General features: G+C 39.5%; 2 protein-coding genes and 1 long non-coding RNA gene across 3 annotated transcripts; all 3 read left to right on the top strand.

Moving 5' to 3' along the window:
* The first annotated feature begins 304 nt into the window (after positions 1–304).
* On the top strand, positions 305–12,682 carry LOC136447965 (glycoprotein-N-acetylgalactosamine 3-beta-galactosyltransferase 1-like). Its single transcript, XM_066447113.1, has 3 exons — positions 305–453; positions 1,005–1,809; positions 11,997–12,682. Exons 2-3 carry the CDS (start codon positions 1,018–1,020, stop codon positions 12,159–12,161), a joined length of 957 nt encoding a protein of 318 aa, XP_066303210.1. The 5' UTR covers positions 305–453; positions 1,005–1,017; the 3' UTR covers positions 12,162–12,682.
* LOC136447964 (glycoprotein-N-acetylgalactosamine 3-beta-galactosyltransferase 1-like) lies at positions 3,322–16,672 on the top strand. Its single transcript, XM_066447112.1, has 3 exons — positions 3,322–3,612; positions 9,237–9,889; positions 12,679–16,672. The coding sequence occupies exons 1-3, from the start codon at positions 3,360–3,362 to the stop codon at positions 13,489–13,491; spliced, it is 1,719 nt and encodes a 572-aa protein (XP_066303209.1). The 5' UTR covers positions 3,322–3,359; the 3' UTR covers positions 13,492–16,672.
* Positions 16,673–21,025: 4,353 nt separating this feature from the next.
* Positions 21,026–26,554, top strand: LOC136447935 (uncharacterized). The gene is made up of 2 exons (XR_010757801.1): positions 21,026–21,518; positions 26,041–26,554. It is a non-coding gene; the product is annotated as an uncharacterized lncRNA (long non-coding RNA).
* The last annotated feature ends 1,133 nt before the right edge of the window (positions 26,555–27,687 follow it).

Raw genomic sequence — 27,687 nt, 5'->3', positions numbered from 1 at the left:
TATTGTCTTGGAAATATCGACGATAACATTTCTTCTAGATTTGATCAACCACGCTAGGAAATGTGACATGCTATGCAATAGTAATCCGCTAGACGTCGCTCGTAGCCTGTATGATTGTTGGACGATAATACTGTACTGGAGGGCCTAAAACAAAAATATAACGCTGAACTCTGTATTCCTAATAAATGGACTCATAATAAGCGTATATAAACGACGTCATATAAACACTAGGGTTTGATAAAGTTGACCTCAATTGGTCTGATTGCACGATACTGAAGTTTATTTTTCAATTCCTCTCTACCTTTAATTTGAATGGAACAATCCGTCCCACGATACAACATGGCGGCGAAAAATCATTATTGAAACGACTTTGCCATCAGACGGGCAGTTTTCGTACCACCTGTAAAGTTACAGGATCATCTGAAAATCTAAACAGTTTACAAGGAGTCACAGGTAAGTTTTGCCACCAAGATTGAGTACCTAATGCTCTAGGTACGCGCGTGGTTAATGTTCTCTTTCAACATTATTTGCAACTCGATAGAGTGCGTAAACAAAAAAGTATTTGTGTCGCAAGGGTTAAGATTATGATTTGTTGTATGACTCTATAAGATGTTCCGTCAAGGTTTCTCACAAGGACGATGGTTTATCTTTAGCGTTATATGGACTACAGTATATATTGACAAAATAATCGCAATTCTTTGTAGAGATCAAACTATTCGGTTCCGCCCCTCCCCCTGCAGACAGGAAACCAATTTGTTTATTATTAAAGGATAACAACATATAACTTCATATATACTACTTACAGTAAATGTTACTTCATGTTGTTGTCGCTGTTTCACGACTATTTTAATCTCTATAATAACTCCCAGTCCGGGCAGCATAAAGCTGACGATATAAACATGCTTTTTACTTCTAATGTTTTATTAGCTTTGTCATCGGTCTTACAATTTTAAAAGTTGTCAAGTTAAAAATCATCAGTTGCTAATGACCTTGTATCTCACTAGATCGTGTACATACATGGGCGCCCCACCAAGTATGCTCCGGTGGGTCACGGTTGTCGGTGGTCTGGGCGCGGGAGTCCTAATCCACCTCATGATGACACAGATCCAACATAACGGACTCTTCGACAACCGCTACATGAAACATCGCACCATCCACGTCGCCAAGGAGGAAGTGTCCAGAGTCTACATGAAACAGGAAGCAATGGAGGACAAGCTGCTGCGTACGCGGGTCCTCTGTCTCGTCATCACATCGCCGAAGGGCCGGCCCAATCGCGAGCACATCAACTCCACCTGGGGCCGACACTGCGAGAAACTCTTGTTCGTCCACAACAAGAAAGAAGCGGACCTCCCGACGCTCGTGCTGGACCAGAAGGACTCTGAGGTCAACAAGAACTGGATGAGCCACAAGATCATGTTCGAGAAAGTCTTCACGGAGTACGAAGAGAAGTACGATTGGTTCTTCGTTATCGAGGACACTTCGTGGGTCATCGTCGAAAACATGCGCTACTTTCTCCTGACGTACAACAGCACTACTCCCACCTACTTTGGGCACATCACGAAGGACAACTATCCCGACAGAGGGGCCGGGTTTGTCGTAAGTCAAAAGGCGCTACAGCTGTTGCACCTGGTGTTTGGTGACGACAAACTGTGTCCGGACGACAGCAAGCTGATGGGAGCGAAGAATCCGGATCACCACCTAGCGAAATGCCTGAATAATGCAGGGGTGGAGATCGGGGACAGCAGAGACATTAGAGGTCGTCAGCGATTCAACTTGGAGACGCCGCAAGAACTCATCAGTCACAACCAGGTGAGTGGTCTGGGGCCTTGTTTGACGTCCTTGCTTTTTAGTTTTTGTACCCTTTATTGTACATTTCATGATAACAAGACCATGTTTCATTAATATTTCATTCATATCAACTTGCCCTCCTTGCTCCTAGCAAACATTCCCTCTGTTGAGAATATCAAAAAGAAGAAAAAAATAAAATCTTTGGAAAATCATATTTCCATAAAAATATTACAAAAGATATGTATGTATGTATCATCATGTAATGTTATGTATGTATGTATATGTATGGTGAAAACTATGTTGGGATCAGTATCTTATCTTCATTCCTCTTGTCTGTATACATGCAGCACTAATTACTATGTGGTGTGTGTATTTTGGGCATTACATGTAATAGTTGAAGGAAACTAAATAATGTTCTCATGATACATGTAGTTGGATGGATGGATGGATGGATGGATGAATGGATGGTTGGATTGATGGATGGATGGATGGATGGATGTTTGGATGGATGGATGGATGGATTGAAGGATGGATGGATTGAAGGATGGATGGATGGATGAATAGGGGGATGGAGGGATTAGGCAGATATAGGATCTTGGAGTAAGGGGTTGCTGAAGTAAAGTACAAGAATAATTGCAACAGGAATCAATAGAAAAAGAACTGTAGCGGGGGGGGGGGGGGGGGCAAGATGCTTCGCGCATGCAGCACTTGATGGACATTTTGTCAGCAATATTTCCCCCATACCAAATTTCCTGCTGCCGCCTCTGAAGAAGAGAAGTAACACTACCAATTATGAATATCAAGTATTCTATTAAACTGTGTGTATTTTCTTAGTTAACACAGCTGATTAAATCTGGTCATAACCAATGTCTTGCAGTCTTTTATACATTTTACATTATGTAAGCAAGTAAGAACTTCGGCCTATGTATTCACCTGTCGTATAAGTTATATGATATATCACTAAGGTTGTGAAATTAGTCTTTGCATATACTGCTGTAATGTGCAATATATTGTGCTTTCCATGGTAAAATGATATTTTCCTTCACAATTTTATTCATGATTTCAATTGAAAAATGGTCAGTTGAATTGGTTCATGTTTTCAAGCACTGAAAAGAAATTACATTAGCTTATCAATTTATTTCAAAGATAGAGCTCAGCTGTAAGATCAGCTGAAATGTTCAGGTTCTAACAAAATTGGCAATTTAAAGAGAATCATCATCCGCTTGACGCATTTGTTATAAGGCAGTTAAATCATTGATTTATGAGAACTTTTTGAAGTTCCATTCATCAAGTGGTTTCCTCTAAAAACACCCATGATGCCTCTGTGCCACTCAGTGTCACCCTTGGGATCTAAGACCCCATAGGTGTAATAGTTATAAAGAAATGATCGAAAAGTTTCTTAAACGAAATCGTGTGATTCTATGATTCAGATAAATTATCGATTCCACTGTTCAAAGTTATAAGTTATTCAATGAAAGGTGTTTGACGGTATCAGAGATTTCTCAATCTTCTGAATCACACATCGGGTAAAGTAGAAAGCACCTTTGGGGACGTGGTTGAAGTGTTCCAAGATGGCGGCCGGGGTGACTAAAAATTCCCTTGTCACCTTCGCCTTGGGCATTTTCTTCGGTTTTGGTTTTTCTTACGTGTTTGTAAATTATATATCGAGACCATCGCACGGTCCCGGTCCTCCTGACCGAATATCCGTGGAGAGCAAAGAGGTAGAAGTGGCGAAACAGCCGTACGATCACCCGGAAGTGAATGTTGCTGACTCGCCGCACAAGGCGCTGGAGTGGACAGACTTGGACGATGCCCACCACAAAGGTGCGTATCATGTTTATCAGCTGCGTACATCGCTTTTAGCAACAAGTATTGCAAGGAAAACACGTCACAAGTATACGAACCGGGGTTTGCTTTGATCGTTTGAAAGTATAAAGATGACAAAGTCCCATTTGGATGGTTTCAAAAGTGGGAGGGGCGTTTCACACATGAAACATGGGGCGATATCACAGCGAGATAAGATAAACAGGTGGTGTTAATTCCGTACTTATAGAGTTATCAATATCGGTAAGATGTAACCAATTAAGATAAGATCTTACCTTGCACATGGTCGTTGGATTTTGTGGATTGATAACTCAGTTACTACAAATTACATACAGCATACATACCAACCAAAATGAAATAGGTACATAGTCTAAACGTTCACAGAAATGCTTATGTTTTAAAACTATCATACTGTATTCCCCTTGTTGTGTTTTGTAAATTGGTCGACATATTTGAGGATGATGCTTTTTCGCTTGTAAAATTGTGAACACATGAAAATGTTAGTTGCCTACAGCAAGAAGACCTTAAATGCCTTGATCCTTGCACTACCGGTATGTACTGTACATGTACTTGAGAACTGAAAATTTCACGGTGTAAGGAAAATAGACATTTTCACTGAACTTTAACTTCACGGAACGGATGTGTAAAGGAATCATAAATAATTACAACAGGTTTTAACGGTGATGATAAGTTCACGATACAGAGCCGACAGTTATAACAGTGAACATAAAGTTACAGTGAAAGAAACAAGAATTACAGTACCCTCAAAATTTTTTGTCATGTGCATGACAAATACCACACGGATTTCACATGTAAATACAAGCTTTGCAGTCAAGCCTTAGAAACAGCCACGACCCACATAATATGTAGGCGTGATCACCTCGTTGACCTAAATTGGAGCATTATGTGTGAGATAGTGCTGAAATACCGATGCTGCCCTGCTTTGCACTTTTAATCCCAGTCATGAAAACAAGTCTTATGAAGTCATAACATTGAGATATTACCCAGAGAAAAGACTGACAGTGAGTGATATTTTATTAAGGTTAGGTATGTTTTACATGTTTTCTACTGAACAATAATTACTGTTCTCTAATTCTAAAGTGTGTTTTTTTCACAAAAAGAGAAATAGTTCGGAGATGAATGAAGTAGAAATTTCAATTGTGTTAATTAAGATTGTATATTTATCAGTGTGTATGTAAGTGTGATGGATAGCAATGAATGCTTCCATATGCAGTTTGTAAGCCCAGGTTTGGCATATTCATGTCTCTGTGCAGACTACTCTATGTTTGGGACCGCATCTGTATCAAGTTATATAAGACAGGTTTTGCTATCGCAAACATGTAATTATAGCTGCAAAAAATGTGAACCAGTCAGAATTGCCTTGAGGAAGATGACAGCCAGTCACAGAAATGTTGATTAAGTGTACTACCTGCAACGACCTTGGAACGGTCTGTTACAGGTAGTACACTTAATCATGCATGAGTAGTAGGTCATTATAGCATTATGGCAGAGCCACCTGTTTAGAGCAGGTACATTTGCATATACTTGCCTTTTGTGAAGCTGGTGACTTATTAACCTCACCATGACCCAGAGGTTCATAGCTGACCTGTTTTCTGATGCAAGTGGACATGATTTAGAGAGACTTGTCACTGCACTGCTGAACAAACAACATTTGCGCATCTGCTATCTATTTACTCCATTTGACTTTGAGAATGGGTGGTCGTGCACTACGTCGCCATACCATGGTGAGCTCCCTTGACCTCTTATACCTTTATCTAAGGTGCTGGGAGTGTTCCCCACCCAGTGTGTTATTTCACACTGGGGAAGTGTTTCCTTGGAGTGGGATGATTTCAATAACTTCATTGGAAGGGGACTGGCTGTAAAGATAGGCTGTCAGAACTGGAAGAAGTACCTTTATCTATGGTGCTGGGAGTGTTCCCCACCCAGTTGATTATTGCACACTGGGGGAGTTTTTACTTGGTTGATTTCAATAACTTTGCCCCTGAAGGGGAAATTGATTCGGAACTACAGTTATCAAAAAGACTGGCTGGAAGCAGTTATCAAAAAGATTGGCTGGAAAGATATAGGCTGTCAGAAAAGGCCCTATGCTATGGTGCTGGGAGTGGGATCGGAGTGTTCCCCGCCCAGATCATTATTGCACACTGGGGGAGTTTTTACTTGGTTGATTTCAATAACTTCACTCAGGAAGGGGAAAGGGACTGCAGTTTTCAAAAAGACTGGCTGGAAAGAAAGGCTGTCAGAAAAAGCCCTATGGTGCTAGGAGTCTTGCCCGCCCACATCATTATTGCACACTGGGGGAGTTTTACTTGGTTGATTTCACTAACTTTACCCCTGAAGGGGAAAGGGACTGCAGTTATCAAAAATACTGGCTGGAAAGAGAGGCTGTCAGAAGAAGCTCTATGCTGATTAGTAGGACTGGGGCCCTAGTGAAGCACCCTGGGGCCATATTTTTACCCCTAAGTCGGACTGTGAAAATGGTCATGAATTGTGGTAGGCTTTCAAAGGGATGTCGGACGACTCGGCCCATTACCAACTCGGCCCAGTCAACTCGGCCCATCTCCCTAGTCAACTCGGCCCCAAAACCTCAAAGTCAACAGTTTGAAGTTCTCTGACAAAAAGACGTGGGCTGTATTAAATCAAGTTGATTGCTTATAAGCGCCGGTGGTATGGGTCTCCGAAAAACTTAAATTAAGTCAACAGTTCGAAGTTTTCTGACAAAAAAAAACACGGTCTCTATGAAAATTATGTCGATTGCCTATTAAAAGCACCGGCGTCATGGAGCTCCAAAAACCTCAACAACCAATGGGCCGAGTTGACCACCGCGATGGGCCGAGTTGACCAGATTTGCGATGGGCCGAGTTGGAAATGGGCCGAGTTGTCCTGATACCCTTTCAAAGACTTTAGCTTTTACTTGGTATCATCATACTACATTTACATTTTACTTTACAAATGTTTGTTGTATCATGTGTGTATTTTTTATTATCTTGAAAATTATCAATCAATTATGTCCAGGTACAAAACATAACACGCCTTTCATGCTGTAAAAAAGTATGCTGTTGCACATGTAGTATAGAAAATAAAGGTCTAACGTAGCACCAGTATGCTGCATTGGGTGGTATTTACCTTGAAAAACCACTAAATTATTCAGGAAGCTGACATACTACAGTTTCGTCCCCAACAGAGTCTAGTAGCAGTGTCATTGGACCAGTGCAGGGGGCACAATTGTCGTCAATCGAGTTGTAACCTTTAACAAAAGACTGGCAGTGTTTGCTCTAAACCCACCCAACACTGCACCCTCTTGAACAAACAATCCAAACACCTGCATGCATTACACAGAAAAAAACTCAGCAGGCACAATGGCACTCAGAATGTTTCCTATGCGTGTGATGCTTTTAAGATTAAACTTGAGTAATGACCACTATTGTTTACTGTGCAAATCTTGACAGAGGTACATGTACGTAATTTGAGAAAACGTAATGTTTCTGGTCCACTGAGTATGGTAAATGGAAGAACAAACAATTTGTGGATGGCACAACCCATCCTTCTCGCATCTAGTTGAGTGTGATCAGCGAGTAGTGGAAAATATACTTTGCTAAAGTAATTTTATACGGACTGCCAATTTTCTTGTAGTCCAAATCACAAATAACCAACACTTCCATACAAGGAGGGGACATTGAATTGGTAATGGTGCATTATAATGTCCTTCTTACTGTGATACAGGATAAATTAGCTGTGATAGACTGCAGGGCTCGAAATTCTTTTTTGGAAATAGGTGCACTGGTGCACCCAACCAGAGAAATTAGGTGCACAGAAAGGATTTTGGGTGCACCACAAAATAAAGTTGAATGTTAGCAAAACATAATTCCAAATTTTAACGCTCTTGAGAACTTCAATCTGTAATTCTAAAGCTAACTTCAAAATTGCAAACAAGTGATGCATCAGATAAAGTACAACTGTTACAAATACAAAAGGTTATATTGCTTTTTCTCATCCTTACATTTCAAGAATATTCTGTATACTAGTGTACAATAGTACCTTTAACCTACAAAAATATCTAGGTGCACTGGTGCACCCATATAGTCAAAAATTAGGTGCACAGCACAAATTTTGGGTGCACACAGGTGCACATGCACCCAGTATTTTGAGCCCTGTAAGAGTAACATTTAAGTTTGTGCTGTCCTCTACACTACTAGTACTTCAGTGGTTACCAGGCAAGAGCAGATCAAAGCTTTTTACTGCATCCGTATCCACGACTGACCTTTAGAGTTACATGGTTGTTAGTCTGATTGAAGAAGGTTTGTGGACAGGTAACGATTGATCTTCACCTCTCAGATCTGATAAGTGGTATTTTTAGTGGTTTAACCTTTTCCCATCCTGTTATCACTGTCTGCTCATACTGCCTAAACAAGTTTGATCACGCACATTGTAAGTATGTGTGCAGACACCAAAATCAGCTTATGCACATATTACGGGTCTAATACTAATACTATATGATAGTAATACCAGTTCTGTTGCAAAGTCTGTGTGAGGCATCAAATTATATCATGATGGAGATGACAAAAAGGGTAATCTCAAACTCTTGATTGAAGATTCTATATGGAATCAGAAAAGTGCTTTTCCAACATCTCTGCTTTTAATTTTGATTTCAACTTCAAGATACTTGTAGCTGTCTATCTCCTAGACAACGCAGCATATGGGTCCACTTACACCAAGTTACAGTAATGGCCTGCTTGAGGGGTATTACCACAAAATAATTACTGCCAGGTAAACAGATCATTAGTCAGGCCCTCTCTACCAGCATAAGTAGACACTGAGCCTGGTCTCGAGTGTTTGCTCTTAATCAAAGCATGAAATTGTTGCTGGAGGATAGGCTACTTGATTGGCAACCTTGAAGTCAGACTTTGATTTATACATAAAACTTTGTATGTAGATTATGATATACATAAATGTGAGCATCCTGAAAGTGTTATCTTGTTCGGGAGAAAGCTATAGGATAATAACTAAGTATACATGTAGATTGAAAACTTTCACATTGCATCGGTTATTTGAATTTCTTCAGAACGCATGAAGAGTGTTTTGTACTGTACGTGTATCTAATGTGGTGAAATGGATGATATAATTTTGTTGTAAAATATGAAAAACGCATTTTAAATGCTGAAGTATAGAATAGAATCAAGCAAAACATTGGCCCATACAAAGACCTCCTAACCACAGTAAAGAAAAGAAACTGAAGTAGTATGGCCATATGTCATCAGGACTAGTCAAAACTATAATACAAGTAACCGTCCAGAGAGGAAGAAAGAAAAAACCCGGAAAAGATGGGAGGATGATATCAGAGAATGGACAGGAATGACACTTAGTGAAACATTAAAAGAATGTTTAACAGAAAACAGAAGGGTGGAGAAAACTGGTTGTTAGATCTTTAGTTGTGCTTTAAAGTTTAACAGTCAAATAGACTAAAAGGTAGATGAGGTGAGAATTGTGTTGTAAATGACGTTTCACTCACATGGTTGTACATGAATTCTACTAAAAGCAATGTTTAAGGTTTACTTCAAATGTTTATGTTCTGTATATGAATATGTTTTTCTGCACACCCTCTACAGGGCAAGACAAGGAAGCTCAGGAGTTGTATGGCAATGTCCGTGTGCTCTGCTGGGTCATGACGCAACCCGACAACCTTGACAAGAAGGCCAAACACGTGAAGGCCACGTGGGCCAAACGCTGCAACAAAATCTTGTACATGAGCTCGAATGCCGAGCCAAACTTTCCCGTCATCGGCCTCGGAACGGGAGAGGGCCGTGACAAACTCTGGGCAAAAACGAAAGCCGCGTACGAGTACATTTACAAGAACCACATAAACGATGCTGACTGGTTCATGAAAGCGGACGATGACACGTTCGTTGTCGTAGAAAACTTGAGATATATGTTGAAAGACTACGACCCCACCGAGGCGGTCTACTTCGGCCGGCGGTTCAAACCGTTCGTCAAACAGGGTTACATGAGTGGCGGCGCCGGCTACGTCCTCAGTAAAGAAGCGGTGAAGAAATTCGTGGAGGGGAACTGTAAAGCTCGGTCCATCATGGAGGACGTGGAGATGGGCCGATGTATGGAACAAGTCGGGGTGCGGGCGGAGGATTCGCGAGATAAACTCGGCCGCGAGAGATTCCACCCCTTTGTGCCAGAACACCACCTCATTCCGGGAAGGGTACCAAAAGGCAACTGGTACTGGAAGTATCAGTTCTATCCAGCCAGCGATGTAAGTTGGATTATAGCTGGGCCTTCCTAAACATAGTCATCTCCAAGATTTGGAGGGTTAAGTAATTGTAAATTTACTTATCTCAGAGCTCCGTCAAACAAAGCACAGTGGGACTTTGGTAACAGATATACACTTGTATTAACAGTGTTACTGATATCTCTGTTGCTATGGGTAGGGTAAATCCCTGTGTTTGGTCGAAACTAACCTAATTTGTGCAAAAGGGTGTGCAGTTACATGTATCTTGCCCCGGGTACAGAATGATTAGAAACTTAAGATTAACCCTTTTTTTAGGGAGCTTTATACATTAAGCCAGGTTCCATAGGTGTTTGGTCTAGGAGTAGAACAGGTTTTGCAGAAACAGTAGACCTGAAATCCGACTTGAATCTGAATGGGTTAGGGTGAGCACCTTTATGTTGGGGGTGGGCGTTGGTACCAGGAAAATTTCAATCTACACTTTTATCTACATTTAACCATTATCAGTCTAGTTCCTATCTGTGTCACTTTAAGTTGGATGGTACACCTTTGGGCTGTTAGAGGTTAAAGGTAATTGTAGCTCATTATCAGTCAGGTATTGCTGGCTAGCTATACAGCTATTGTACATAGAGATACATTGTGTACATGTATATAGTATGGTGACTGTAAGATTATTTATGTGTGGTATACAGTATGAGTATGTTGTTAGTATGGTATGTGGACATAGCATATGGGATGACATGGTGGGATATACATGTAATACCTGGTGGTACAATGTACATGAATGTGTGTGTCTTGGTAAGATGGTGTATATGTTATAGTCTGTTTGAAACTTTGGTTGATGATTGGGGAATGCTTGATGATATGAAGGATGGAAAGATTGCTTGAATATGTGAAAGATGGTCTGTCTTAGTTGTATACGTATGATTCTGATTAGCTATTTTACTGATGTCTAAAGAATGTGTGTGGTTTTTGAGGATGTTGTTTGTACAAATGTTCACTAACAGAGCTATATGTTTTGCCTGTTGTTGTTTCATGTGCAAACATACAGCTATTCTTTTTCTTGTCCGTTCTGACCTTTGGTTTGCCATGTTAGGCTCTAAAGGGAAGTTTTCTTTTCAATTCCATTCAGTGTTATTGGTTGATATTGGCTACAACAATGATTAAAATGTACACAATAAGATGATAGTCTTACACAAGTTTAGAAGGATTGTAGAAAAAAAATCAAAATTTGTAAAGAATGTTAAGAAGCTCTTTTTCCCGTTTGATTGGCAACACTTTTGGCATAAAATGTAGAATTCATTGTTACAATTTTTTATGGCTGTCCTCACAGCACCAATCTTTATCCTTGAAACAGAACTAATTGTGGGAACAGCCATATTGCTTTGTTGACATAGCTCAAAGTACAGTCAGCACGTGGTTCGGAAACAGGCTTTGTTTATTTGGCCATTAAGTAAGTTCCAAGGTTGTTCTGTTGCTCTTAAGGGGTGAATTTGAAATTGAAATGGGTCAAGTGCATTCAAATGACATTTTTATGTAGTTGATTGAATAGGTGTGACATTTACTGGTATCCCTCTCTAAAGATACTATCTGCCCACAATGTACGTATGAAAGGTATTTACAGAAATCTGTCAATGCATGCAATTTTTTTTCCTTTTATTATTTGCTGTTAGATGTCTGTATTTTGATTGTTTGTTTTACTCTTATGTATCTTTCATTATGTGTTTGTTTGAATGTTACATGACTTCTGCATTTCTTTCAAACAGTTTGACAGTTATGAGTAAGTTGGTGACTAACAATGGAATGGGTGATGAATGGTTTAACCATGTATTTCTGTGTATGCAGACTAACATCCCAACTAACCAACAGACATTCCAACGGTTGTGTTCCACCTCACAGACAGCCTACTTCTCATCCACTAACATTTCATTCCATCACTGTGGACATATGTGGACAACCGACTGCTGCCTTGCACAGAAAACTAACCATTTATCAACAGTCTTGTTGTTTTCACAATAACCCCACTCCTCTTACAAGCTTGACAAGCTATAATGCCTCGACAAGCTAACACGAGAACTGACCGACAGACCGATGGTCAGACGTTTAATTGCGACGAACTGTGTTCTATTTACAGGGACCAGACTGCTGCTCGGACTATGCCATCTCTTTCCACTATGTGTCCCCAGCTAATATGTATGTGCTGGAGTATATGACGTATCATCTCAGGCCATTTGGATACAACTACACCCCCCCAATCGATCTCAACAGACCAAGAACAAAAATTCCTCCTCCCCAATAAGCCAACCCCCTCATCCGAAATTCCGAGGTACTTTGTATGATCTATTTAGTTCACCACAGTAGAGCTTTCGTGTCACCTGCATGCCTGGTTTACTTATTACTTACTCACTTGTGGTGTTTTTCATTGTTTTCTTGTTTCATGTTGTTTCCTTTCCCTTATTTTAGGGTGCAGACCCATAGGTGTGGGAAGGGCTTTCTTTTGGATCTTTTGACTTCTCATCTTAGTTTTCTTCAGTATTTTGCACTTACCAGACGTTCTATGCACATTTCTTTTATAGATCACTGCATGCCTCGTTTATTATGTGACATTGGTGTTGTCTGCGTTTATTTTCATCCCTTATTTTAGGGTCCTCGGGCTATCCCTTCACTTGTGGTTTTGGAGTCAGAGCTGTATTCCCGTAACACATACCATCCCACTAGCTAACATATCTCTCTCATTTGCTGCTTTTTTTCGCTAATAGTTATTTAACTTTGTTTGCTAATGTGGTGGTGGGTGTCCTGTCTCTTCCCTCCTATAGGGCCCTGAGTGCTGCTCCGACTTTGCCATCACCTTCCACTACATCACCCCAAACACTATGTACGTCCTAGAATACATGACCTATCACCTCCGACCTTACGGGTACAACTACCCACAGTTGTCTGGCATGGGAGGTGTGGGGGACAAAAAGCCCCCCGTGGAAGAAAAACAGGAAAAGCAGCCAGAAAAGGGGGACAAGGAAGGAGAGAAAAAAGTGGAGGAGACTGACTCAAAGAAAACAAAAGAGGACCAAAAGAAGCCAGAAAAAGTCTCACAAGACAAGCAAAGAGAGACCAAGCCAGAAAAAGAACAAATTAACAAGGAAAAGCCAAAAGGCAACGATAAGTTGACGGAGAAAGAAAGACTTGCAATTGAGAAGAACGAAATCATCCTGGATGATGATTATGTAGAAGAGGAAGAAGATCATGATGAAAAGGAGGGAGACAATGAAGGCCAGGATGAAGAAGATATAGATGTGGAGGAGGATGGAAATGATGACGATGAAAGGGGAGGGCAAGGAAACGGAGATGGTATGAAAACAAGGGATGAGGATTACAAGGAGGATGAGGAAGATTATCAAGAGGAAGAAGATGAAGACAATGAAGAAGACGAGGACGAGGATGAAAAGGAGGAGGATGAAAAGGAGGAGGATTATGACAATGACAATGATGAAAAAGATGATGAAAAAGACTATAAGGATGGGGAAGATAATGATGGTGGGGATGAAGAGGAATATGATAATGAGGAGGAAGAAAAAGATGATGAGAAAGAGAACAAAAACAATGATGAAGACTACTATGATGATGACACGTAGCAAAAAAGCCTAGAAAATTAAACTGAGAATCTGCTATTCCTTTGAATGTAGAGATTTATAATTGCAAATGATATGTTAGAAATATGAACAATGAGGTAAAAATGATTCTTTCTGTGATGATTGAGTCAGAAAAAAAGTATTCCAAAGTTGAGTTGGTTAGACTGTCCTGAGAGCAAGTGAATTGGCGTCACCGACAATGTACGTTGTATGAAATAGTCAGTGTTTTTGTGAGGCTCTTATGAATGATGCATTTCTGTCTACACCTCGTTCCATCACACACATGCTCTTTGAAATTCTGAGAAAGGCACATTCTTAATTTTCATATCACCGACATGATTCTGCACGGATAAGAACATTTGAAAATTAGGTTGAACCCAAGTCTTTGTAAACTTATTGGTCTATACAAACCTGCATGAAGTGAAACCTTTACCAAGTGCTGCTTACAAAATGTTTTGTCTTCTGTTTGGACATGGTCCCTTCTTTTCTATGGCGTTACCTCATAACCGTTCTTCTGTGTTTTTGTCTTGCCACATTCCCTCCTGCACCTTCTCCCACCTCAAGTTGTGTTTTGGCACCAAATATGTATTGTTATTGGTTACAGGGTTAAGCCCCTATCTCACTGGACCTGTGGCACGTTGGCAACCTCGATGCGATAGGGCGATTTGACAAAGCAGTCAAATTTCGTTGATAAAAAAACTTTTTGCCCTTTGTGTTTTGTTGTCGTTTTAATCAGACTTGTACGTTTTGCATGATATTCCCATTATAAAGTCAAGGGTGACACATATCCAGTTTAGGATGCATCGACAACGTGCCACATTGTCAGTGAGATAGGCGCTTAAGGCAGCAGGGAGAAGGTTAAAAAAAGCATGATGTGTCTACTTGATGTGTTGTTCATCAATATATGTACAGTTTTGTACTTATCAAAGCAAAAAGCAAGAGATATGATTCTGTTTCAATTTTATAATGTTACAAGAAAACAAGATTTGAAGATGCAGTACTGTTGGTATGCAACCAAGAGATATATAAAGACATGAAAAATTCCCACCTATATGTGTGTAGTAAGGTATACACCATGTCTAAAGCAAGGTACATGTATTGATATTTTTCACCAATGATCTCATAGTCATAATAAAGGATTATAGCTGTATATATAGACTTTGATACAACAGTTGAGCTAAATCTACATAAGAAAATATCCCTATTGAAATGGTGAGATTGATCCTGTGAATGAAGTGGTTTTATTTAGAATGATACTGGATGTTGTGCTTGGTCTATTTTTCGAAAAACAAATGTTCATGAAGTTCACAAAAATTCACCCCTTGTCTGCATTTTGTAACCAAAAAAATCAAACAAAATATGCAAATTTGTTAGTACTTAAGTTATTCATGATTGGAAGCAGAATTCAAACAATACACTATAATTAGAATGAACCACCCAGTGAACTTAAATTACTTGTGATGTTCTATATTGTTTACCTTATAAGTGTACATGATGAAGGCTCTTTTTTTTTTGTTATGTGAAGTTACTTTGTTACATATGTGTGTGTTTACTTGTCCTTCAGGGATTGGTTTTAAAATGATCTCAACTTCTCATGAACTTCTCATGGAAAGACATCAGGCGGATTGTAGTTAATGGAACTTGTGGTAAACATATTATGTACATTTTGGAGAATATTGAACATGCTCAAAATGTAGACTTGATTATGTAGCATAGGTTTCATATTAAGAGTATGTGTATTAAGAATATTATTGGTTGTATTTAGAACTTATCTTACATCAAAGTGCCTACTTTAATTTCATAGTTGCTAGGATACCAAACTAGAGATTGCAAGGTATTGGTGAAAATTATGTAAATCATGGGGAAAACGCCTAGATCACGATTAGAAGTACTAGTATATAGTTTGGTAAAATAATATTACAAGTAGTTTTATCAGTATTGAAGCTGCCAGCCTTGTTTCTGTAGCATTTTGTAATAGCCAGTTGTCATGGTAACACAAAGATGGTACAAATGTACATTCATTAGTAAGTGGTGAAAGTGTAACCCACATAACTGGTAGAAATTGCTGTTAACATTTCTTATTGTTTGTTCCTTTACATACATTTTGGATGTATGTATCGATACTGGAATACTGTGCAATAACTACCACCCACTTTGCAGGTTAGAAAAAGAATGCAGATTCTCACTCAACAGTAGGTGACCCCTGAAAGTATAGTTCTTTTGGCTCAACCAACCATTTCCTACTTGGCAATGTTTCAGCAACGTGTTATTTAGCTGCCTTTGATCAAACATAAAGCTTGTTGCAAGGCAGTTGACAAGTTGCCAAAACTTTGTCTGGAGGGAACTGCCGTATTGGTTGTGCCTCAAAAGTGTACTTTCAAATGATGGACAAGTTGAAGCTAGTAAAAAAGTTAGTGATCTCGTTTTTTCAGAACTCCCACCATCAACCCATCACTTACTGTGACAAAATGCGGTCCTATGTAAAACCATCCCCCATTCATGGATGCATGTTATATAAGTAGTATAGTTTGCATTGTGTTTCCAGAGAAAATAACATACTGTTGAGTGAGACGCCTGCTTCTGTTTCTTGTGTTATGTTCTTCCCTGGGATCGGCAAAAAAAATTCAAGGAGAGTATAATACATGTAGTTGTAATTTTTGGTATACCGGGTATTTGATGATTGGCATTTGGTCTAGTGTCATTTGTGATTTTTAAACATTGCTCCAATTGTACTGTCATTGATTATTAAAGGGGATCTTGGAAGTGGTCAACAACTATAGAAAGATCATTGCAATATATCTATGTGCAAATGGAGGCTAGTACATTATAGCTGTTTCATATGCTGGTGCCTTCAGTGACTGGTGACTGAAAGCAACTGTTCAAAGCCTCACTGCATGGACACTGTCATTGTATGTGTGTACTAACTATTGTACAAGAGAACATGCCTGTACATTACAGCAACTATGGCTAAACTAGCAGCTGCCCGAATCAAAAGTCCAGATGAATAAGATGACTTTTTGATAGTTGTACTGGGTAGAGTGAAAAACAGTTGTATTGTGTTGCACTTTTGTTAATTTAGAATTTAATTCTTTTTGCAGAAGTATTTCACAAATGTTTATGAAGACATTCCAGGGTGGATGCTGTATAATATGATGGGATAATAAAAGTGTAAAATACGTCCTAATCAAGTGTTTTTATTTGTTCTTGTGTTAGGACTACCAGTATTATTATCATTGTTACATAGTTTATACTCCCTAAATTTGAGGGGGATAAGCAAAACCTGCTTTGCACTCCTTCATACTGGTAGGCGTCGCCATCTTTGGATTCTGACACCCTCTGGTTGCCCACTCATTTCTGTCCCAGGCCAGACAGTTCAAGGCTGCAGTACAATCGTGGATTACTAGTTGGCGCTTCAGTACTGCCAAGTTGCAGAATTCCAATAAAAATACTAGAGATAAATATTAGCTTGTTCAGCAAATATGAACAGGTTTGCGTTTCAGTGTAACTAATGTGGGGGGAAATGAACATAACTAGAAAGGTAACAGTTGTAAAGTAAATAGTTAAAATACGTCATATTTCACTTCATCTCTATCCCCTGCAAAATCTTAAAAACTGACTGTTCTGAAATGGAATATTTTTGTAAAACCCACCCCCTTGGGAGAATGTAATTTTCCGGTGGTACCTTCAGTTAAAAAGAACATTTTCACTAAAACCTTTTGCATAATTACCCCACTTTTGAATTTCACGTAAGAAAGAAGTGGGGTAAGTTTCGGTCCCTTAGCAGGGGTGTTTTTGTTAAGAAATCTTTCAAACAGGATTGCAGAATACAGTAACGATATATTACCATGCACTATGGTGTGCAGGAAGCTTAGACAAAGATGTACATTATTTGAAGAAGCTGTCATCTGCGCTGCATAGTGATTTGTGAAGTGAATCCGTCACTATTGCCCTTAAACCGTTATCATAAACATTAATATGTCAGCAGAGACCCAAGTCTGTCACCCTTGCCCCTTATCTGTCACGAAAGCCTTTAACCCTCATCCGACCGACACATTTTTGCGACGAATCTGGCCGTATGGGGTCCAAACGGACCCCATTTTGCTTTGCCCCCTAAATATAATTCTGGTGGATCTTATTGTAGTTATTATGCATATTCTGTTTCAATAATCTATGGAGAATATTTTGACAAGTTTTGGTGTTGATGAGTAATGCTCATTATCATAATTTATGCAGAAAATGAGGAGAACCCGAATTTTCCTTCAACCCTATCTATAGACTGGGGGGACTAAAAGTGCTCGCGCCTACTTTGGCATCGTATAACTGCCAAACGACATATGCTAGGACTACCAAACTTGGTGACTTTTCCTAAAATTTAGTTGGCAACAATTCTATGATAATAGTTTAAGTTCATCCTTTTTACTGTTGCCATGGCAACGGGTTTTCTGACAGGCATTTTATACAAAAAGTCACTATTTTTTAAAAGAACAATGATATTTCTCAGGTTCTCTTGCTCAACCACACTAGTTTTCCAACATGTATAACATCATATGTAATTAGATGTAATTTTCATGATTTATTATTCATAATTTATGCTAATTCGATGACGTAATCGCTCAAAATCCAAGATGGCGGACAAGATTAATATTTTAGGTATAAACAGGCTTTTTGCCTTCAAATTCATCACTACCTGGTATTTTTTTAACCAGTAACATTCATAATAATGTTTCCAGTCCCTTTCTTTTTGATTTGGGGTCATAAATGGAAAAAAATGTATTTTAAAAATTTCAAAATGGCCGATCCAAGATGGTGGATCCCAGTGATCGCTAACTACACATGATTTCATTCCTTGACGTCATTTTGACGTCAACGTAATTGCCATTGACGTCGCATGCCATGGCATACCTTAAAATCAATAATACACTCTATTTTGTCTAATACCTTTCGATATTACGGGACTTTCCTATTTAGCCTATAAAATCACATCGATGACGTCATAATTACGTCATATTACGTCATAACGTCACTAAATTTACAGAAATTATCAAACTTTACGTGAACATCACTCCCTGCAAATTTGGTGAGGATATATTATACCGTTTGGATGTTATGAGGAATTTCTTTCAAATAACGTGATAAACAATGCGAAATCATCTGGGGTCCGTTTGGACCCCAGCGGACAACACGCACACTTTAGAGTATAACTTCCCCAAAAATCGGCCAATCCCGGTAAAAATTTATCAGGAGTTGTAAGACATATACATGAACAAACTCATTGAAGGATTTTTTTCACCGACGAAAAATGTTGATATGGCACACATTAAAACACGCCTGGGGTCCAATTGGACCCCATACGGTCGGATGAGGGTTAATCCCTCAGCGTTGTCCTTAAACCGTCACCATAGCCCTTAATCCGCGACCTTTGCCCTTAATCCGTCACCACAATCCTTAATCCGTCGCCCTTTTACTTAATCTGTTATCGTTCCTCTTAATCCGTCATCCTTGCCCTTAATCTGTAATCATTTCCCTTAATCCGCCATCCTTACCCTTAATCCGTCACCTTAGTCCTTAATCCGTCACCCTTTCCCTTAATCTGTACTCATTTCCCCTAATCCGCCATCATTACCCTTAATCCGTCGCCTTAGTCCTTAATCCGTTACCCTTTCCCTTAATCTGTACTCTTTTCCCTTAATCCGCCATCCTTACACTCAATCTGTAATCATTTCCCTTAATCCGCCATCATTACCCTTAATCCGTCACCTTAGTCCTTAATCCGTTACCCTTTCCCTTAATCTGTACTCATTTCCCTTAATCCGCCATCCTTACACTCAATCTGTAATCATTTCCCTTAATCCGCCATCATTACCCTTAATCCGTCACCTTGGTCCTTAATCCGTTACCCTTTCCCTTAATCTGTACTCATTTCCCTTAATCCGCCATTCTTATCCTTAATTCGTCACCTTAGTCCTTTACCCTTTCCCTTAATCTGTAATTATTTCCCTTAATCCGCCATTCTTACCCTTAATCCGTCGCCTTAGTCTTTACTCCGTTACCCTTTGCCTTAATCTGTACTCATTTCCCTTAATCCGCCATTCTTACCCTTAATCCGTCGCCTTAGTCCTTACTCCGTTACCCTTTGCCTTAATCTGTACTCATTTCCCTTAATCCGCCATTCTTATCCTTAATTCGTCACCTTAGTCCTTAATCCGTTAACTTTTCCCATAATCTGTACTCATTTCCCTTAATCCGCCATCCTTACCCTTCATCTGTCACTTTATCCCTTAATCCGTCACCCTAGCCCTTAATCCGTTGCCCTTGACCTTCATCAGCCATCCTTCCCCTTAATCCGTCACCTTCACCCTTAAACCGTCACCATAGCCCTTAATCCGCGACCTTTGCCCTTAATCCGTCACCACAATCCTTAATCCATCACTCTTTCCCTTAATCTGTTATCATTCCTCTTTAATCCGTCATCCTTGCCCTTAATCTGTAATAATTTCCCTTAATCCGCCATCCTTACCCTTAATCCGTCGCCTTAGTCCTTAATTCGCTACCCCTTTCCCTTAATCTGTACTCATTTCCCTTAATCCGCCATCATTACCCTTAATCCGTCGCCTTAGTCCTTAATCCGTTACCCTTCGCCTTGATCTGTAATCATTTCCCTTAATCCGCCATCCTTACCCTTAATTCATCAACCTAGCCCTTAATCCGTTACCCTTTCCCATAATCTGTACTTATTTCCTTTAATCCGCCATTCTTACCCTTAATCTGTCACTTTATCCCTTAATCCGTTACCCTAGTCCTTAATCCGTTGCCCTTGACCTTCATCAGCCATCTTTGCTCTTAATCCGTCACCATCACCCTTAAACCATCATTATAGCCCTTAATCCGCCACCTTTGCCCTTAATCCGTCACCACAATCCTTAATCCGTCACCCTTTCGCTTAATCCGTAATCATTTCCCTTAATCCGTCATCTTTACCCTTAATCCGTCAACTTAGTCCTTAATCCGTTACCTTTCCCTTAAGCTGTAATCATTTCCCCTTATCCGCCATCCTTACCCTCAATCTGTAATCATTTCCCTTAATCCGCCATCCTTTCCCTTAATCCGTCACCCTGGCCCTTAATCCGTTGCCCTTGACCTTCATCATCCATCCTTGCTCTTAATCCGTCTCCATAACCCTTAATTTGTCACGAAAGCCTTGATCCCTCACAGTGGTTGCCCTCAATCAGTCACGTCGCCATAACCCTTAATCCGTCACCATAGCCGTTAATCTGTCACCCGATAACCTAATCCGTCACCTTTTCCCTTAATCTGTCATCCTTACCCTTAATCCGTCACCATAACCTTAATTAATCCATAACCCTAACCATAATCCGTTACTCTTGCCCTTAATCCATCGTCAATGTTACATCTTGTTATGACCAAATTTTAGGTCTTTCAGGCAATATAGTATATAGATATAGACCATAAATGGTATGACATGTTAGCAAAGTTGGGATGGTGCCATTGTCACTTGTGATGGAAACTTTGACTGGGTATCAATTTTAAGCCCTGTTTCCGAGTTAATGACTTCTCCAGGCACAGCAACATGGATGCACCCATGGGAGTATCAGTTACAGGGTACTGGTCTGGTGGGCGGACAGCTGCAGTCACAGTCGAGTACCGTGGCCACAGTGTCTAGACGTATGAGAACAAAGGGCGTTTCTTGTGTTAGAAAACAACTCATTTCTAGCGATAATATGGAGATTTCTAAACTCTCAGAGTTTATCGAAAGTTGTGACAACATGGTGAGCAAGAAGGGATGTATCACCTCCATGTCAGCAGTGGAAACAACAACGGGGAAGCACGGCCAGAAGAGACTGAAGAATATGGACTGTTTGAAAATAGCAACACCAGACGTTTGTTCATTAATCTCCAAGGCAGGAAAAGTTGTTGCACGTTCCGCAGACAGGACTCGACTATGGAAATTTAGATTCTGAGACTGGAAGGACAAATAACACCATACCAGAGCCGATCTGTACAGAACCAAGGTAAGAGGCGTCTGTTTCTGTTTTTGTGCAGGTAGGTCTTTTCAGTTTGTATGTTAACGTTACGCTTTCGTGGTCATTTCAGATACCTTTCATGGCAAGATAGAGATTTCGGCAAGTAGCCATTTAATTTTCGAAACCATCTCGACGTATGTTTGATATTCAGAATTGCTGTTAAAAGTGTTACTGAACCTTTTTAGGTTTGATGAAAAATGAGCAATAACTTAGCAGCCTAGAATTTAGAAATACGTCGCATTCATCCACGTTTCAAAATCATGTGCCATACAAACGTTGAAATTCCAGAACTAATTCTAGTATGTCGCATGTCCACGTATAAGAACTAATTCCAATACAACTTATTTGTACACATTTAAAAATCTACATCCCCGACAAATGTAGACTGTTACAGTAGAAAAACTACAACTGTAGAAAATAATAATACGTCGCACTCGTCCACGTATGAAAATCATACGCCTGACAGATGTAGAAATTCCAAAACTAATTCCAGTACATCTCACCCCTGACAAATGTAGCATTAACTGAAGACAAAGTACAAATGTACAAAAAAACGTCCCATCGTCCACGTATGAAAACCATAAATCATATGCCCGAAAAACGTAGAAATGCAATTCTAGTACATCTTTTTGTCAAGTATGAAAATGTGCAAAGCCCCCCCCCCCCGACAAATTAATTTAGAATTAGTTGTGTAGTTAGAAAAAATTATACGTCGCATGTATCATCCACGTATTAAAATTTTACGCCTGACAAACGTAAAAATTCCCAAACTAATTCCAGTACATCTCATTTGTCCACGTTTGAAAACCTCAACCCCCGACAATTGTAGAATTAGCTGAAGATAAATTAAAAATGTAGAAAAATGATACGTCGCATTTGTTCACGTGTAAAAAACATAAAAAACTAGAGTTCCACGACCTCATACCTTCGCCAAATGATTTTAACCTTTTTGAGTGTTTCTCATCAATTATAAATCATACCAGTTGATCTTCTTCACCCAAAAAACAAAAGTATGAGCTTAACAAAGAAGGTTATGCTAACAAAGTGACATTTATCATGAATTATGCAAAAGTAACATTTATAATGAATTATGCAAATGAGGTCCTTATTAGCATAATTTGATTCAACGATGCTCACATTCACATAACTTTCAAATGACATAAGTATGAAATTGCCATCATTTACCTGTATGGAATTATAGTAGTTTATTATTAATTATGCAAATTAGGCCTTCATTTGTATATTTTCTATGTATCAAAATTCCTTAATAACAAATGTCACATATTTCAATAGTCATATCATGGAACACAACGGGTTTTTAAAATTGTCTCATTAATTATGCAAATTAAAATCTGATTTGCATAATTATCGTCCAATCATACAAAGCATCACGTAAGCTACCTATATACCAGAATCATAAACATCCATCAAGCCCATCTTGAGTTACAGTATTTTCTCATTAATTATGCAAATGAGGTCTTCATTTGCATAATTGATATCTAGTAATATTTCTCTCTTCTTCAGTTACATATGTCACATCTTTGGGAGTCCTATCGTGGAATTTGGCGGATATATAAACTTTCCTCATTAATTATGCAAATCAGATACTGATTTACATAATAAGTATCTAATCATGTACATCATCACTCAAGCTATCTACTTACCAAAAATCATTACCATCCATCAAGCTCTTCTTGAGTTATTCCCTTTCAAAGTCTGAACCAAAACCTGCTCCTGCAGTTCCAAAAAAGCCGCTAGGGGGCCAAAACCTATACCACTGACTCTCTGTCCAAAGAGCAATCTACCACTGAAAAATCAGTTCCATAGCTTGTCCAGAACACGAGATATCGAAACAGGAAGTTCTGCTGCAGTACCGTAACAAGCCGCTAGGGGACCCAAAATCTAATCATTTCCTAGTCTCATCAAGACCTACCCACCTACCAAATATCAAGACAATCCATCCAAGCCTTCTCGAGTTATGCTGTACATTACATACATACACACATACATACAAACGCTACCCTCTGCATAACCTTCTCGGCGAAGGTAACTAGAAAGGCAACATTTGCGGGAGCAAATGCAACTTGTTTCGCCCATTTTCCTCCCCACGCAAAAATCGACTGTGGCATAGAGGCTAACGTTTGTTGTATGTCTGCAATGTTGGTATTTGAATGAATAATTGAATTGAAGACCAGTCAGAAATGGATCTCTCCCAATTTGAAACCCTATGCATGGATGGGCTCTTCCAGGCACCCATATTCAAATGCTATTATTTTTTTAGTACAACGCTACGCCACACATTTTGTTTAATGCGCTATCGATCAGCGCCGATATTCAAGACTTCCCCGCGGCCCGATAGTATAGACATGTAACAGGGGTTTACGTAAGGAGGTTGAAAATTCTTACTGATTTACGTCATTTTTAGCCAAAAACTTTAAACAACTACTCAAAGCAAGCTCAACGTAAATTTTCACGCACTTCACAACTCTCTATTGTTAATGTTAATGTTATTGTCAACGTCCCGACACGGGATGTTTCCTAAGGTGGGAAACGTTGGGTACTTTATGTGCACAATCTTGGTGACAGAGGGGTAGAAAATTCGTGTACATAGCGAGGAAATGTCAGGTTTTACCATAGTGTCCAAGCTTGCGAACTTGTAGAAATCTTTGTTTCCATGCAGTGTCAAAATAAGAAAAACACCGTGTGTGTCGAAAAATACCACCAGAAAAGTTTTGAACCTTCTCAATTGCACTTACATAACTTCAGTAGGACACAACAATAACTTACAACACGAGGATGTGAGCCAGGGAGTAGTGAAGTTGTGTCTGCACCTGTCAGAGTACTAGTAGTGCCCCTAATTAAATTGACTATTTCAACCAATCAGGTTGAGCTTGATAAATCTGCGCTCTCTCATTGGCTGACCGAATTAGTCAACCCGGCCAGATGAATAAAGATGTGACCTATAGGTCAGTGACCCCATATGAGGAAAATAGCCGATCTTCTTCCCAAAACACCCTCTAAAATCGCATTTCGAAGTATTGTATGCCAAAAGTGCGAATGGGATTCTTTAAATATTTGTTCACTATACCACCATAGCAAATTTCAGGTCATTTGGATGTATTTCCAGAGCACAGGAGGCCAAAATGTACGTTTTGGGTCAGAAAAACCTCAATAAAATCACGTTGAAGGTCAATATCGAAAAAAATTTAAAAAATGCTCCCAGGGTATTTACCCACTCTACATGTATACCAATTTTCAGCTCAGTTGGTGCAGGGACGACCGAGCTGAGTCGATTACAAGATTTAACAGGAGAAAGAAACCATACGAACACAATATATTGCGCCCAACAGTATGTTGGGCTCAACATAATTACAAATGTAGAAAAAAAAAGGATACGGCGCATTCGTCCAATTCTTAAAGTATCAGTTATACCCCCATTCCACTTGGACGGCGCTTTCGCCGCGCTCTCACGGCGACATAAGGACCCCATTCCAAGTCACAACACGGTTACGGGGGGCAAATGACCCATATCTTTAGTTCGAAATATTTCGAAATATGAAATAAACCTATCTGGCTATCTATATTTCAAATCTATTAAAAAAAATCATCTCTTTTGACAGTCACTTTCGAAATGTTTGCAAATGATCAGAACAACTTCTGAAACATAGTATTCTCGTATTTTCTTTTGTTAGAAACATTTATGAATACTTATAAAGATTTGTAATTAATAAAACAATAATTCGAAGATATAATGAATACCATAAAAAAACGTAAAATTGACCAGATCGCCGTGAGAGTGCCGAACTCCTGGAAAACGTGCTCAAGTGGAATCTCTACGGCGACCCAAAATCTCAAATGCAGCAACCTTTTATGAGCGACCAAAGATTTCACAGATAACTCAATTCGATCAACGGAATGGGGGCCTAAATTAGTAAAAGTCCGTCAAAACTACCTGCACAACTCCAATTTTACCTGTGCTAGCATGCAGATGTTGAGCCCTACACGTACACTCTTCACTCACCTTAGTTACAGGATAAGAGGTCAAATTCCTAGGGACCCAAAATTGTGAAATTGCTTATCAGTTTCACGCATATTTAACTCCAAATGTTGTTTTCCTAGCTAAAGATAAAATTAGTACAATTTTACCTGTACTAAAATGCGAATTTCGAGCCCTATTTTTTTAATCGAACTCCAAAACCTTGAAGTAAGTATAACACGCCATATTCGTAGGTACTAAGAAATATGTCAAACAGCTTATCAGTGTCACATACATTCTAAATTTTGTTTCCCTGTGGCTGTAGGACCTAGCAACTACATGACTAACACGCCACCGCCAACAACTTTGAAAAAGAAAAGCCAATCATGATTTTGGAATAGTCTAATTCAAGTCAATAATTCAAGAGGTTAAATCGACCGAAGCTGTCTACCGTCTTCAGAGACGACAAGAACCAAAGAAGAGAGCATTCAGGTTGATATGTTTCTGTATGTTTTTTTCTCGATCCCTGCACAGGTCACCTATACCGGACTACAAGGTCATCCGGGGCACCCGGTATCCACGTGCACTAGGGAGGAACAATCCAGGCCTGGAGCAATCTGGCCGTTTCCCACACAGACTCTCACCGCATCAGGGGAGGTCGCCGGAGACCTTCCACTGCCGGACCAGCATCAAAGCCGTGTTACAATGATTGTGCTGTTACAACCAGACATTACCTGACACGATTTAGAGAATCCACACACTGGCGTGCACATGTTGTCCACTTTATTTGATTCAAACGAATACGTATTGTCTATTTTGTTGTTTATTTTAGTGTGCAACTTTTAGAAGCGGATTTTGCATGTATAACGTTATGAAAGAAAATACAGGTGATTAACCTCGTTAAAATCAAACCGGATGTACGAATGGTAGAAACCCAATACAAATGTGTATGCAACTGCAAGCTGCAGTAACATTTCACTCCGTCACTTACGTCCAAGAAGTTACAGTGCAACTCCTTACCAAACTTGGAACGGTTACTTTAGAATTAGTCTGCTAATTGTTGTGCTATAATTCTTTGACGGTTATTCATTTGTTTAAGTGAACTGCAGCGAAGAGATAAAGTAATCAATGTTGTGTGAGCAGAGTAAGACAGGAGACGAGAGATTTGTAAAACTAGGAAATTAAGGTCAAAAGAGCAATAGAGACATTCAGTAATTAATAAGGATCGTAGTAAGCCAACATTATGAGGTCATTATCAGTCAGTGTTATAACGTTTACGTCTCCCTTGGTAAGTATGTGGGAATCCTTGTCTCTGTGTCATTTCTTTATCCTTGATGTGGTCGTCTTCAAATCGGCATCTAAAAGAAACCGTGTTTATACATCGGCCATTCTTTATTGTAAGAAGGAAAGAGTCTTAAGTATTCACCATTTCAAAATTGACTTAAGTATTCACCATTTCAAAATTGTCTTAAGTATTCACCATTACAAAATTGACTTAATTTTATTCCAAAAGCTAATTGGCCATCTCACCATTAAACAAACTAATCGTTCATTGTTTTTGTGGCTGTCATCCCTACATCTCTGACAAGACCACAACTGCCATGTTCTTTAAGATCACGTCTCCTACACTTTCTAATTTAACATCACATTAAATAACAAATCTATATTAACCCTCTATCGTTGGGGATCTTGTCGTCCCTTACTTTTCGACGAGACCACAACAACATGATGCTCAGTGGACCTTGCTCGTCCTTTAGTACAGTGGGCCTTGTGTCCATTTGTGCCAACGGCAAGGTCACAACACCACCACACTAATAACATTCATCTCTTACACCTAACATTAGTGGCAAAAATCACCCCTGTCAAAATGGTCACACCCAACCCAAAACAAAGCAAAATATAGGGAACCAACATTAGCGACAAAAAAAAACCAATATTATTGATTCCAACACTTTCTAATCCAACATCACATTGAATAACAAATCTTTATTAACCCTCTATCGTTGGGGATCTTGTCGTCCCCTACTTTTCGACAAGACCACAACAACATGATGCTCAGTGGACCTTGCTCGTCCTTTAGTACAGTGGGCCTTGTGTCCATTTGTGCCAACGGCAAGGTCACAACACCACCACACTAATAACATTCATCCCTTACACCTAACATTAGTGGCAAAAATCACC

This window comes from Branchiostoma lanceolatum, chromosome 13, assembly GCF_035083965.1.
Source record: "Branchiostoma lanceolatum isolate klBraLanc5 chromosome 13, klBraLanc5.hap2, whole genome shotgun sequence".
NCBI lineage: Eukaryota > Metazoa > Chordata > Leptocardii > Amphioxiformes > Branchiostomatidae > Branchiostoma > Branchiostoma lanceolatum.
Note: the sequence above shows the minus strand (reverse complement) of the source record. Positions and strands in the feature narration are given on the sequence as shown.

Excerpts from the sequence above, each read along its gene's own strand:
- LOC136447965 (XM_066447113.1), top strand. The coding sequence starts at position 1,018 with ATGGGCGCCCCACCAAGTATGCTCCGGTGGGTCACGGTTGTCGGTGGT. Across the intron at positions 1,810-11,996 it reads AACTCATCAGTCACAACCAG|GGACCAGACTGCTGCTCGGA; the intron begins GTGAGTGGTCTG and ends TTCTATTTACAG.
- LOC136447964 (XM_066447112.1), top strand. The coding sequence starts at position 3,360 with ATGGCGGCCGGGGTGACTAAAAATTCCCTTGTCACCTTCGCCTTGGGC. Across the intron at positions 3,613-9,236 it reads GGACGATGCCCACCACAAAG|GGCAAGACAAGGAAGCTCAG; the intron begins GTGCGTATCATG and ends CACCCTCTACAG. Across the intron at positions 9,890-12,678 it reads AGTTCTATCCAGCCAGCGAT|GGCCCTGAGTGCTGCTCCGA; the intron begins GTAAGTTGGATT and ends TCCCTCCTATAG.